Source organism: Tupaia chinensis, unplaced genomic scaffold (genome assembly GCF_000334495.1).
Source record: "Tupaia chinensis unplaced genomic scaffold, TupChi_1.0 Scaffold000422_1, whole genome shotgun sequence".
In the NCBI taxonomy this organism is placed as follows: domain Eukaryota; kingdom Metazoa; phylum Chordata; class Mammalia; order Scandentia; family Tupaiidae; genus Tupaia; species Tupaia belangeri.
The window spans coordinates 975,799-989,645 of record NW_006159927.1 but is presented as its reverse complement, the minus strand read 5'-3'; the positions used below and the strand labels follow the sequence as shown (position 1 = coordinate 989,645).

General features: G+C 49.2%; 1 protein-coding gene across 1 annotated transcript in view; it reads left to right on the top strand.

Moving 5' to 3' along the window:
- CBLN1 (cerebellin 1 precursor) overlaps nucleotides 1-2,193 on the top strand; it is a 4,157-nt gene extending 1,964 nt beyond the window's left edge. Inside the window, exons 3-5 of the mRNA XM_006154794.3 lie at nucleotides 1-243; nucleotides 407-526; nucleotides 1,754-2,193. Of these exons, the coding sequence (XP_006154856.2) occupies nucleotides 1-243; nucleotides 407-526; nucleotides 1,754-1,951 (561 nt within the window). The 3' untranslated portion in view covers nucleotides 1,952-2,193. The remainder of the gene's footprint in view (nucleotides 244-406; nucleotides 527-1,753) is intronic.
- The last annotated feature ends 11,654 nt before the right edge of the window (nucleotides 2,194-13,847 follow it).

The following is a 13,847-nucleotide window of genomic DNA, read 5'->3' as shown; positions in this document are numbered from 1 at the left end:
CTGCTGCTGGGGGCTGCGTGGCTGGCGGGCCCGGCCCGTGGGCAGAATGAGACAGAGCCCATCGTGCTGGAGGGCAAGTGTCTGGTGGTGTGCGATTCCAACCCCACGTCCGACCCCACGGGCACGGCTCTGGGCATCTCTGTGCGCTCAGGCAGCGCCAAGGTGGCCTTCTCCGCCATCAGGAGCACCAACCACGAGCCGTCCGAGATGAGTAATCGCACCATGATCATCTACTTTGACCAGGTGAGTACTCCTTCCTCTCGCGACATGCAGATTGGGTTGATGGGGCTTGTAGGGGGCTGGCGGAATACCGATGCCCCGTCCTCTCCAAGGGCTCTGCAGAGGCACGGGGATGACAGTCCAGACTGACTCCTATATACTCCCCTTCGCTCCCGTCTCCTTATAGGTACTAGTGAACATCGGGAACAACTTTGATTCAGAACGCAGCACTTTCATCGCCCCGCGCAAAGGGATCTACAGTTTTAACTTCCACGTGGTAAAAGTCTACAACAGACAGACCATCCAGGTCAGCCTCCACTTCTGGGCCTGGCCTCAGGCCCCGTAGTGGGCTGCTAGCTACAGGGGTGCGCGGGCTACCCGGAGGTGGGAGAACGGGATAGCTACTGCATGTGATGGGGGCTGCTTGGAGGGACAGAGAGAAAGGCCTCATGGTTTTGTGGCTTGCAATGGTCCCTTGCTTTCCCTGTCATTGGCTTTTGGACCCAGCCCCATCCCCAGAGTTTTCTGCCTCTGCCTTGTGGGCCTCTTGGAAAAGCTTCCCTGGCTTTCCTACGGGACTCTGGGGAGTTCCTGTGTCGGTGGCTGTCAGCACCAGGGACAGCTTCCGGAAGCTTCCCGCTACCCCGCTCATAAACCTAGAGGAGGCTGCCTTGACTTCAGCACCAAGGACAGGGTCCACCTCCCTCCTCTCCCAACACTGGTGTCCCTTTGGAGAGTAACTGAGCTTTTGAATCAGCAGCTGCGAGCCCAGGCTGGTGAGGGACGTAGAGAGAAGGGAGGGGGCGTTGTGCCACTCCCTCCTGGCTCCAGCCCTGTCCTAGCCAGTACTTGCCGGCTCTCCCGGAGCCCGAAGGTGGCAAGGTTTCCTTTGGGCGCAGAGACGGGACACTCGGCTGGGGTGAGGGCGCCTGGCGTTTTGGCTGACGATGCCACCACAAGGACAAAACCAGACGGTGGCGGGCGCAGCTGGATCTGGCGCGGCCACGGAATCCGCGGTTTGGCGACGGAGCGCGGAACGCAGCTCCGAGCGAGATTTCTAATCAGTCCGAAACCTTGCTCGGCTTTGCCACGGTGTCCCAGCAACTGGGACAGAGAAGGGCCGTGTGGGGTTCATGTTTGTTTTTGTTCTACCGGGAGCGCCCGGAGCAGAGTTGCCTGTTTCTTTTTTGAGGTTAGATGAAGCGGGAGAGAGGCCAAGGGTCTGGGGAGCTAGGGCCACCTACGGGTTCATTAAACCGATTAGCAGAGGACCGTAGGGATTCATTTGCGCGCCCGGTTTAGAAACCAGGACGAAAGCGACTCCCGCTTGGGGTCCAGACCATTTCGCTCACCCAGATGTGTGGTTTATCGCCCCTGCTGACCCTCAGTACTAAGAGGCAAAGCTCCTCTCTCCCTCCCCAGTCCTCCCTCCCCCGTAGTTTCCGGGCCTCGGCGGCAGTCAGCTCAGCGCTGCGGTTTGCGTCTGCACTCCCTCCGAGGTTGCACCTCTAAAGTCGGCCTTTCTCTCTCTCAGGTGAGCCTCATGTTAAACGGGTGGCCGGTGATTTCAGCCTTCGCTGGTGACCAGGACGTGACCCGGGAGGCCGCCAGCAACGGAGTCCTAATCCAAATGGAAAAAGGCGACCGAGCATACCTCAAGTTGGAGCGGGGGAACTTGATGGGGGGCTGGAAGTATTCGACCTTCTCAGGATTCCTCGTGTTTCCGCTTTAACTGGCTCATAGCCGGAATGGAGGCAGGGAGAGGGCGAAGGCAGGAGGGGGATTAAAAAAAAAAAAAAAAACGGGAAATTAAGATGACGAGAAAGCGACAGGAGCCGGAAACTTCCTACCTGTTCCCTAGCTGTGTCCGGCAAAAAAGGTGCGCGGCCAGCCGGTCGGACGACTTTGTCTGTTTCCTTACTCGGAGAAGTAATTCCGCTTTGCTCTGCGCACTCCCAATTTCCAAAAATAAACTCGCCTCCCCCATTCCAGGTACAGTAATCAAGAAAGAGACTCTCTTGTCTTTGTTTCTTACCCCCGTTCCTATTTCCTACAGTTCGTTGAAAAGAAACTTTGCATTTCATTATATGTGAACTCTTTCTCCTTTATTACCTCCTCGGAATCTTTTCATTTAGTGAAATCTAATATGTTCCACCTACCCCCGCCCTTTTCCTCTCTCTCTTTTTTTTTTCTTTCTTTTTTCTTTTTCTTTTTTTAGTTTGGAGAGGGGATATAGTTTTTTTTTTTTTTGGACGTGAGAGTTAGTTTCAATTTGACAAATATTGCTCTTCTTAACACACAGCTCAAGAGTTCATTAGTTGAAGATACTTTGTATCCTCGGCTGCTTGTGAGCCGAGAAAGGACTCACCCCGTATTTCTATGTCCTATTCGGAGTGATCGTGAAATCTAAGGCTGCTTGATGTTCTGACGCTTGTCAATGCCCTCGTGCTCTGTGGCTCCACTAAACGCCAAGGAGGTTCTTCCGGATGCTTCCTCGTCTTCTGTAACATACGTGTGAATAGCCAAGATTTAATTTTGCTTTAATCCGATGAAGTCAAAGTGGAACTTTTTACTTTTCTGAAATGGCTTTCTGAACTGCGCATCTTCTCCAGCTGCAAGGTGGATGGCCGGGGGGCCCCGCCCTCGTGCTCTGTGGCTCCACTAAACGCCAAGGAGGTTCTTCCGGATGCTTCCTCGTCTTCTGTAACATACGTGTGAATAGCCAAGATTTAATTTTGCTTTAATCCGATGAAGTCAAAGTGGAACTTTTTACTTTTCTGAAATGGCTTTCTGAACTGCGCATCTTCTCCAGCTGCAAGGTGGATGGCCGGGGGGCCCCGGGGCGAGGTTCAAGAGGGAAATGTGGAGTAATCTTGCCAGGCCAGGCGCAGCCGTCGGTCTGGAATCGAAGTTTGGGTTTTCGCGTTTCAAGTGCACCAGAAATACTCCCAATTCGAGGACCTGAACCAGCCTGCCCCGAGCGCAGACTCCCTACTCCTACTGTCCCTGGATGTCCCCAGGTCTCGTCTGCTCCGCAGTACCTGAAGCAGCGTAAGTTTTATATCGCCGCCTCTGAATCTGGAGTCCACCCGCCAAACCGCCCCGGCGCCCAAGAACCGGGTGATCGTGTCCATGCGCAGGACTCTCATTCAAGAGGTTCGTCCAGGAATTTTGATTGTATTGGAACATAATGTGAAAGCAAAATTGAAATAAACGACTTCGTTTTAAGTCTGGAAGGCTGACCCTGTCGCTTTGGCAGTGGGGAGGTCACGCGCGGGAAAGCTGGTGGAAGCCAAGGGCCCACGGCCTGGGGCTGCCACAGTCCTGTGTCCCCCTGGTCCTACTCCTTTTTTTAGAGGGTTTTCCCTGTCGCAAGATACGGAGATGAATTTAATTAGCTCCTAGAAGTAGGGAGTGTGTGTGTGGGAGGGGTGGTGGGGGGGGGTGGAAGTGCGTTTTGATAGCACAATAAGCGCAACATTTCTCCAATTTATTCTCGGCTTCTGAGTTAAAGATTCACCAAGCACAGGGTTTCAGTTGAAATCCAGGCCCTATATCCTCTGCAAGCCACCCCAGGGCACCAAGCGTCTCTGGCCGACGCCCTCAGCAGCTCCAGTAGTCCAGGGTCCCACAGGGGACAGGGAAGGACCTCGGCCATGAGGAGTGAACCGGAGTGGTTTTCTCTACCTGCCTATCAGTTCCTTTTTCCTCAGTCAGTCCCCAGATAAGCAAAGATAAGGAGGAAGATGGACTGTAAAGGAATTGAGAAAAGCTGTGCTTTTTAATAAAGAGGCACACTTTCTCTGCAGCCTTCCGATGAGGAAGGAGAGGTCAGGGACAGCTGGAAGCCTTCAGCAGAGGAACTAGCCAGATCCATCAGCTTTGTGCCCACGGAGCCAGCCCTCCAGGAGTGGAGACAGCGCCCGGGGTCTTCCAAGCATAAGCAGGAGGCTTGCCCCACGGGTGGGGGAGCCATCCGCCAGGGAGCTCAGAATGCTGCTGAGCTCACCCGCTGCCACGCGTGAGTGCTCACCCCTCTTCCTGAAGGCAGGAACCACCAGGGTTCTGGTCCTGATGGCTATCCCCCAAGTCCCCATGGGAGCCACCATTCTGTGTGTCAGCTGAGTGACTTCGCAAGTCCCCTTCACCGACCTCAGCTTGCTGATCTGTGCAAAGACAGGAAAGAATCTGATGTATCTCTGAGTCCCTCCTACTCTGTGGATCCAGGCATTCTCTGTTTTCAGATCAGGGGCAGCAGGTTATTTTGCCTTGGTTACTGGGGTCTGAGCTGACCGTGCTGTGAGTGTCGCTCCTGAGGCTGTGTGGAGGCCAGGGGCAAGTTAGTGCATACAGAGAGAACAGATGGGCCCCAGAGAGAAAGAGATGGGGAGGTTGTCTTAAATCTGCTGCAGCTCCCTCACCTCTTGGGGAAGAGTCCCTGCTCCTCAAACTCTGAACTTGACATTGGAGACCCTTCTCCATCTGACCCAGGCTTCTTTTTCCATCTGCTGACCCCTTTCCTCTGCCCTTTGATGAACTATTTCTCTTTACTGACTTTATGACTCCATAGCTGCTGGTTTTTTTTGCTTGAAGTTCAAATACCCTTTCTCTCCTCCAGTTGTGAAAATGTTATCCTGCCAAGGACCTAAGAAGTTCCACTGAAATGCTGCTTTCTCTAGGAAACTATCCTATTCACACACTACTTTCTCCAAGTTACCACTCCCTCCTCAAGCTCCAACCAGGCCTGTTCTGGCTGGGAAGGAGGCATCAGGGTGGGCCTGTCTTCCACTCAGCCAGGGGTCCACCTGGCAGTAACAGCCATGCCAGCAAGCACTTTGGGATGCTTCAGAGGGCTCTGGGGAGATGCAGGGTTCCATGTCCCCCATACTATCCACATCCTCATGCCTGAGCCTCCTTTTAGCCTAACTGGGGCTGTGGATGGCTCTCCTCACAGACCTGCAGGTTAGAGCCCTGGTTGGGCCTGGTAGTGACTGTCAGAACACCTGCCTCACCTTAAGGGTGAAGGAGGGAGCAAATGTTACTTCAGTCAGAGGCAGGTAAGTCAACCTTCCACTGAAAATTGGTCTCCAGCTGGGAAGGAACCGGAGACTCCAACTGGTATGTTGGGGGTTGAGAGGGATTGAGAGAAAAAGATCTGCATCTCAGTGGGGACTGCCTCCAAGCCTCCAGCCTGGGGCTGGGGAGGGCATGGAGCTTCCTTTAATACTTAGAATCCTCTACTTCCCAGATGGGGACAGCTCCTCTTTTATCTTAAACAAAGCCCTTCTGATAACAGCCTGTAGGGGTTCCAGGACTGCTCCCTCTTCTTTCAGCCTTACTCAGTGTCAGAAAGGATCCTTCCAAGCCCAAGTCACCTTGGCTATGTCCTCCCCTCCTGATTCAATAGTACACATTGCCTCTTAAGGGAGCATTTCACATCTAGATCGGTGAGGTTGTCATGCCATTCTCTGGCCTCCCTCTTCAGAGTGTGGCCTTTCTTATTAGTCTGCCTCTTTTTTCTGTCCTCCTAACCAGTTTTCTGAGGGCAGATGTTGCATCTTCCTCTGCACAGCATCCTGCATCTAGATAGGTCAAGGGTTATGATGAAGAGGGACTCAGGGCTGCTCCTTAGACCCAAGACACCCAGATCTGACTTCTTCAAACTGTGCCTAGTGGTCCTGGGAGCGCTAGAAAGGAGCTGGGGTCATCGTCATCTCTGCTGTCCAAGAAGGCGTACAGGTTGCACTAGGTCCCGGCCAGTTCCTGGCTGGCTTGCTCCCTGTCACTGCTCCTGTCACCATTAGCAGAGTTGGGAGCTCACTCTCTGAGCTGTGCTGGAGCGGCTAATGCCTGTAGCCCAGTGGATCACCTCCTAATGAGAACATAATTACCCAGATGGAGTGGGAGCCTTATCCTGCTCTTTAATTGTTGCCTTAATGGGGTGGCAGTGGGAGAGAGTGTGGAGCAGAAGGAAGGGACAGGAAGTTCCTGTGGGTCTTATGTTGGGTCCAGGCAGACCAAGTAGAAGGTTAAAACCCCTGAGTTTCAGAGGCGGGCCCTGAATGTCACCTCCAGGCTTTATTAGGCATGGCCTTAGACTACTCTCCCTCAAATGGAATTACTTTCCTTAGCTTGCAAATGCAAGGGGTGGGCTAGAAGACATCTAGGGTTTCTTCCAGAGCGTCTTCCTTTTCTGATATACCTCCTTGAGTCTCTAAGCCTTCTCTACAGCATCCAGGGGCTACACACCTCCCAGCAGATGCTCCCTGCCCGTCCTGTCAATCCCACCGGCATGCATACAAAACCTCAAAACCTATCAGTGAGTCTGGGGGAGGCCCACGGTACCCTCAAACAGAAGGGCAAGCTAAGAGGGGAAGCTCGGGCACACCTCCTTTTGAGCTAATTCCATGGAGTAACAAAGGTTTCCTGAGGGCAATTACACAGGTATCTTATCCCTTTGCACAGGGGACCTCAGTAGAGACACGTATAGGCTTTCATCGAGCCTCAGTTTCCTCATATTTTAAATGGGAGACAACGATGCCTTTGCAACAAAGTATCTGTGATGACCATCCTAAAAGGTACGCGTAGTAGGTGCTGAACAAATGGTATCAACTGCAGGAGTTATAGACACCTGGTATATCACCCTGTCACGGAAACAGGACATAAAGGAACATCTGGGCATGAACAGATGGGAAAATGGAACCTGGGGGGTGGGGTGGGGTGGGGAGGACAGAGTAAGTGAATGTGAATGGTAGATACAGGAAAAGGGTCCTGTGTTCTTTCTTTCCCCTGAGCATTCATCCCATCCCCACCCTCCAGGGATCCTAAGAGTAGATTTTACCCCCACTATCTTTCGCCTCCACCTCTGTTGCTTATATATTTGCATTGACCACCATCGATGACTATGGCTGTCTGCATGCTTCCCCTTTAGAGTGTGAGCCTTGTTTGCTTGTCTGTGTCCTTTTAAAGAGTGGGCCCCTCCAAGGTGGAAACTGTATCCTCATCTTGCTTGGTCCAGTGCATCCCATGGTGCCTGGCACAGAGCAGATGTCCTATAATGGTGTCACAAGTTGACCCAAACTGTGCCTGGCACAAAAGCAGGATGTAGACATAGCTAATGAAAGCACCTTTCTGAGGATTCTGGACCTCTCAGTCCCTCCTTCCCCACACCGTTCCCCCATCACTAATAGGGATGCTGAAAAGAAAGTGCTCCCAGACCATGGGCAGACACAGAAACCTTTCCAGACCTTTGTCCTTACCCTCACCACTTCTTTCACTCTGAGCCCAGCCTGTTCCCAGGAAGTCCCAGGTGACCCTGGGATGGCAGCAAACAGGGACAGTGAGCAAAAGGCCAGGATTAGATGTATGAGTTGGTATTCAGGGTTGTCGCTACATCTTCTCACTGGCAAAATGATTAGCTGCACATAGATTCCATCTACCTGTGCCTTAGGCAGCAGTGAGAAAACACAGCACAGCTGATGGCAGAAAGGAGCGTTCAGGGATTACAAAGAAAGGGCTTCCAGCGGTGCAGCCACAGTGAGAGCCTGGGGAGGGGTTTCTTCATCTGGCTAAGCTCTGAAGAGTTCAGGGAAGGGGTGCAAGGAAAGAGATGAGAGATGAGATCAGAGCCTGATCTGAGCAGGCTCCCAGACCTCAAGGCTCTGCTTACACTCTTCCTTGTCCACGAAGACCTCTCTGACCCCAGTATCAAGGCCCAGCCCTCTGTTGACCACCTGAGCTCTCTAATCAGATCACAGCCTGACCTCAACATTGATGGACACGAAGCTCCACTAGGATCAGGTTTCTCCTATCTCTTCTCCACAGTGTGGCCCATGCCAGGCACAGCACCTGTTACAGAAGATGCTCTTCAAAAGCCCCTTAAATGGATGAGCAAGCCAACACATGGAAGGAGAGGAGGGCAAATGGATGGAGGGCTTACTGGTTGCATTGTGAGTGCATTTGCCTGCCCCGCCAGACTGAACTCCACACAGGTCTCTCTTTTATCTGCTTTATTTACAGTTGTACTCCCAGTGCCTAGCACAGAGTCTGGAATCCAGTCAGCCTGAAAAATATTTCTTGAGTAGATGAAGAATTAAGATACTTTGGGAGTGGGACTTGCTGGTTTGAGGTCCAGAAGTGTAGACATCACTGAACCCTGGACAGTCACATTTATTTTAGAATAGAATTGCATTCTACATGTCACTTGGAGCTGACCCTGACGTACAAGTTGTCTCTACACACTGCTTGCCCGACATACTGTGAGCACCTGAGAGCACAGGGACAATATTTTAATTTCCTCAAAGGACAAGGACACAGTCCCCTCCCCACAGCATTGAATAATATGATCCCAGATTGAGCCACTAAGTCTATGCCAGTGGGTAGGTAGCCCTTAGTGGTAGTGGTAGGCAACAAAGATGAGATGACACCAATCAGCTTTAGAAGCCCAGCAGGTTCCCAGATATTGCCAGCACACTGGCCAGGGGGAGACAATAGTCACACAGGGCAGTCACCAGTGAGGGGGCCGTTAATTTGTACCTCATGGCTGGCTGTAGGGTCTCTGGATTTTTTGTTTAGATGAAAGCAGAATGAACTCTGAATTCTCCTTGCTGCTTTAGGTTCTGCTGCAGAGCACGGAGGTGAATTGGGCTCAGCTGGTGTCCTCGAAAGAAAATCAAGGATTCCCCCAATCCCCTACATTCCTCAGACCCAGTGTCCAGCTGGGAGCCTAACAAAGAGTTCTCTAGAATGCTCTGCTAGCTAGCTGCAACCTGCTTACTCAGGTAAGGCTCCAAGAGTCTTTTCTTCCATCATCAGAAATTACTGCACACTTTCAGGGAAACGTTCAAAGAGAGAAGAGGGAATTACGAACAAAGGAGAAGCAACTGGGCATTTCTTCCTCCTCATTTAAAAGGAAGCTGTATGCTCTGCCCAGTTCTGGTATTGGAAAGACTCTCCTTTGTATTCTGAGAGGCTCAAAAATAAACTCCCCAATGTGTGCTTCTGCTGAGAAGTTCAGATGATTTTGTAATGACTAAGTGGCTCCAAATATGGCATTAAAATGCAGCTGATGAGGATCCTGCTATTTTACTAACTCATCTAGATCAAAGTTGGTCTCAGCAATGTTCCAAATGCTCTCGCTCTCTCTTTTAGAAGGAGTTCATTTCAGGTAGATGTATTATTTGCTTATTCTGAAGATGCTAAAGGAGACGGCATGTTAGCAATACCAATTGAGCTGTGGGCACGGACTCTCAGGTCATTCTCACGTGGCATCTGACCGGTGCTTTTCCTTCCTTGTCCTCTAGGCTCCTGATACTTCCCAAGTGGGAACGCACTTGGCAGGTTCACCAGCATGTGGTTCTAAATAATCTGTGTCAATATGAGTGACAAGAGTGCTCCAGGAGGCTGTGAAGTTTGCACCTGCTTTCCTTGATTGCCTAAATGTGTCCTTGCCTCAGTCACAAGAGGTTGGGATCCAGGCTGAAGGCAGAAGCAAGCTTGTCCCCCAGGGAGTGAACCTATGAGACCTCTACAGTCTCCTGTCAATGAGAAGTCTATGAAATGTAAGATTCCCTAGGCAGCAGTTAAGAGTCCTTGTGTCTAAGTTACCAGCTCAAAGTAGTCACCAGAATCCTTCCTGAAGCTCTAGCCCACAGACAAAAAGCTGTTTGATGACCAGCTCTCAGAGATGTTGTGTAAGCCTTCTCTGGCCTCTTTTTTTCTTTTCTTTTCCTTTCTTTCTTTCTTCCTTCCTTCCTTTCTTTCTTTCTTTCTTTCTTCTTTCTTTCTGGTTTTTGCTTGCCATTTCTGGAGAAAAACAGAGAGGGGGAAAAGAGAAATCACCCCACAGCAGGGATGACCATGCTATAAGACCTTCTCCTTCAGTTTTTTTCCTCAGGATTTTGTGCATACACACATATGTGCCCCATGTGATTTTCAAGGTATCAGGTCCAGGACTTGAACTGTGGTTGGTCCAGCATCTTTTAGGTTTTTGCTTGCCATTTCTGGAGAAAAACAGAGAGGGGGAAAAGAGAAATCACCCCACAGCAGGGATGACCATGCTATAAGACCTTCTCCTTCAGTTTTTTTCCTCAGGATTTTGTGCATACACACATATGTGCCCCATGTGATTTTCAAGGTATCAGGTCCAGGACTTGAACTGTGGTTAGTCCAGCACCTTAGCTGCCATGCTACCTGCCAGCTCACTTCTTTGGCCTTTTAAACTCATTTTCTCCCCAGTAGCCTGAAAGAGCCTCTCAAAACCTAAGCTAAACTACGCAGATCTTCTACATTAAGCCACCCAGAGTGAACCAAAACTCTTTACAATGACCTGCAGGGCTGCCATGATCGGGCCTGCACTGTGACCTCATCTTTTGTCATTTTCCTTATTGCAAAGTAGCTCATTCTGGTTTTCTGTTACTTCCTAGAGTAAGTTTGGCTTATTCTCCCGCCCTGGAAGCTCTGTACCTGTTGATTCTTTGTGGGCAAGGAGCACTCTTCCATCTCTCCCATTTGTTGTGTAGCTAGTTCCTTTTCCTCGTTCGAATCTGAGCTAAGTCACCTTCTCATTGAGGCCATTCTGATTAATGCTGAGATGCTTCCTCTATTACCAGCTAAGCTCTACCACATTGCCCTGTTTTATTTTCCTTACAGCAGTTATGACCATGGGAAATGCTCGTTTGTCTGCTTACTTGTTTACTGTCCCCCCTCCAGAGATAGGGACCTGGTCTGTCTTATGCCTCACTTTATGCCAAAATTTGGAAGACAGCCAAGCATAGTAAGGGCTGGATTCATACATGAGTGACTGAGTGCCAAACCACTCTTGTATCATAGTTCCCAGAGCTCAGGACTTCCGCTCCATCAGAGCAGAACCATCTCCTCAATGATCCTCTCCTCAGGAGCTCAGGAGAAGCTGTCGTTGAGAGGAGTCATTAAACTTGTCATCCACTGGAGCCATATTTGGACTGAGGGGAAGTAGGCTGGCAGGTATGAAGTCCAGAAGGGGGCAGGAACATTGGTCTCTTAGCCACATGCCCAGTGAATGGCTTCTTGCTTGTTAATGTCTTCAATTCAAATGGATAATTCAGCTACCCCATGCGATTGGGCTAGGGAAAACTGGAGTTATCTTCAAATGATGGAATTTTTCCTGCAACAGATAAGCACAGACAAGAGAACAGGAGGAAAGGGACCTCAGCCTGCAGCAGAGGTGAAAGGCAACCAGGATAGTATCCCTGAAACTGTGACTCAGTGTGGTGCAGAGGTGGGAGGTGAGGTGGGGACTGAGGGAAGAGAGTGAGGGCTGGAGAACTACATGCACAAGAGAAAAAGCAACTTCTTGACTCCAGAATGGAGAAGGCAGCGGGGGGGGGGTGGCAGGGCAGGCGGGTCTAAAGCTACTGAACAAAGATACATATCCTCAGATTGCAAAATATCTACTAAAGAACTACCTAAGAAGCCTAGAGTTGTCAACCAAATGTGCATCACCAGCTCTGCTCCAGCAGGTGGACTCAGCCATGGAGACTGCAGAACCCAGGAGGATAAGAAATTAGGGTGAGGAGTTTGGCTGTTATTTTATCTGTATTGATCCTCTCCCTCCCATACCATTGTAATCTTCTCATGATCCAATTCAATTTCATGACCTTTGGATTTCACCTCCTCTGTATGAGGATAGAGGGCACTATTTAAAAGAACAGGCTTCAAAGCAGAGCGGGATCTGAAGGCTGATTAATCACTATATTTAGGACCCTGTGGTTTCAGATGACAGAAACTCAACTCAAAGTGGCCTGAGTATCACCTTCCTAGAAAAATGTATTGCCTGCCTGAACCAAAAGATCCAAAGTATGGCAAAATCCAAGAGTTTAAACAAGTCATTAGCAATTGTCCTGTTTATATATCCAGATTTATTTTGAAGTCTCCAATTATGGCGATTTAATCCAGTAGCAACAGACTCACTCACATTCTCCTAGTCTAGTTTCCCCATCCACATAGTGTCAGAAAAACATCCACAAATGATGAATATTAAACTGACTTAAGACAAGTACATTCCCAGGTCCAATCTCTGTGGTCAGAATGGAACAGAATGGAAAAAAAAAAAAAAAAAAAAAAAAGAGCTCATTGACCAGATATAAGCCAAGCTGGGGTCAGGGATGAGGGTGAGAAGAGATAACCCAATCTGGGAGCTGCTGTTGCCAAAGACAGGAGAATGCATGTGAGGTTAGCCACTTCCTGGCTGTGTGACTTTAGATAAAGAGCTTAATATCTCTGACCTTGAGCTTCCAGTCTGTTAAAATGAGTTGAGCAATAATATCTAATTTTATTAGGATTAATAAGATGGAATCTGGGGCCAGCAGGTGGCATGGTAGTTGGGGAGCTGGACTCCCACATAGCTGACCATGGTTCGAGTCCTGGACTTGGCAGTTTGCTTTTTCACTTTCCCTCTTTCTTTCTGTCTCTTTCTGGTGACTATAGCCAATTAAATAATAATAATAATAATATAATAAAACAGATCATTCTTTTAAAAAAAATAAGGTGATATCTATGAAAATGGGAAGTAGAATTTCAACAGATGTTCCCAAGCAAAGGTTTATTCTTTACTGAATGGAGAGCTGACAATTTAAAACTCAGTTTAGTTTTATCATAGAATTGTGAGATGCCTCCTGGACAGGTTCTTCCTGTCCACAGCTGTATACCAACTACAGCTAGGTCACGTACTATTAGTCAGATGCTGTTTCTTTGCATTGCTGTGGAACCAGCTGTTACGGCAATAGGCAGACTCCTTCATATAGTAAGTGCATAGTAAATAGTGGTTATTACTGTTGCTCCCAAGGCAATTATTTTTGGCAATGCCCACACACCTTGGCATTGTTATTTAATTATAACACAGATGTGCCTTTTTTCTTTTCCCCTCAGAAGAACACAAACTCCTTGTGGCCTAATAATACTTATTCATACATACAGATCATCTGGAGGTCTTATTAAAATGCAAATTCTCACTTCTTTCTGTATGTCTTTCTTTCTTTTTTCTTTTCTTTTCTTTTTTTTTTTTAGGTTTTTGCTATAGGGTATGTGTTCTTCCTGGAGAGAAATAGATACAGTGAGAGGGAAAGTGAGAAATCATTCCCAAGGGGGAATGGCCACATCTTAATCCCTTCTGCTCCAGTCTCCTCCTGGGGTTTTGAGCATGCACCCATATGTGCCTGGCATGATTTTTTTTTTTTTTGGAGAGGTTTTTGCTATAGGGTGCATGCGCTTGCCAGACAGAGAGAGACAGAAATAGAAAAAGAGAAATCACCCCCTGGGGGGACGGCCATGCCGCAATCCCTTCTCCTCCATTCTCCTCTCGGGATCTTGGGCATGCACGCACACACGCCCGGTGTGAGTTTTAGAGTTTTAAGGCACTGGGTCTGGGACACGAACCGCAGTCAACTACATGGGAGTCCAGCGACATAGCCATTACGCTAACTGCTGGTCCCGCCTGGCATGATTTTTAAGAGACCAGTTCCAGGACTTGAATCACAGTTGGTCATAAGGGAGTATAAATTACCTTAACCACCATACCACCTGCTGGTCCTAAGATTCCTATTTCTTCCTTAAGGGTTGGTGCCTGAGCTTTTCCATTTCAAACAAGCTCT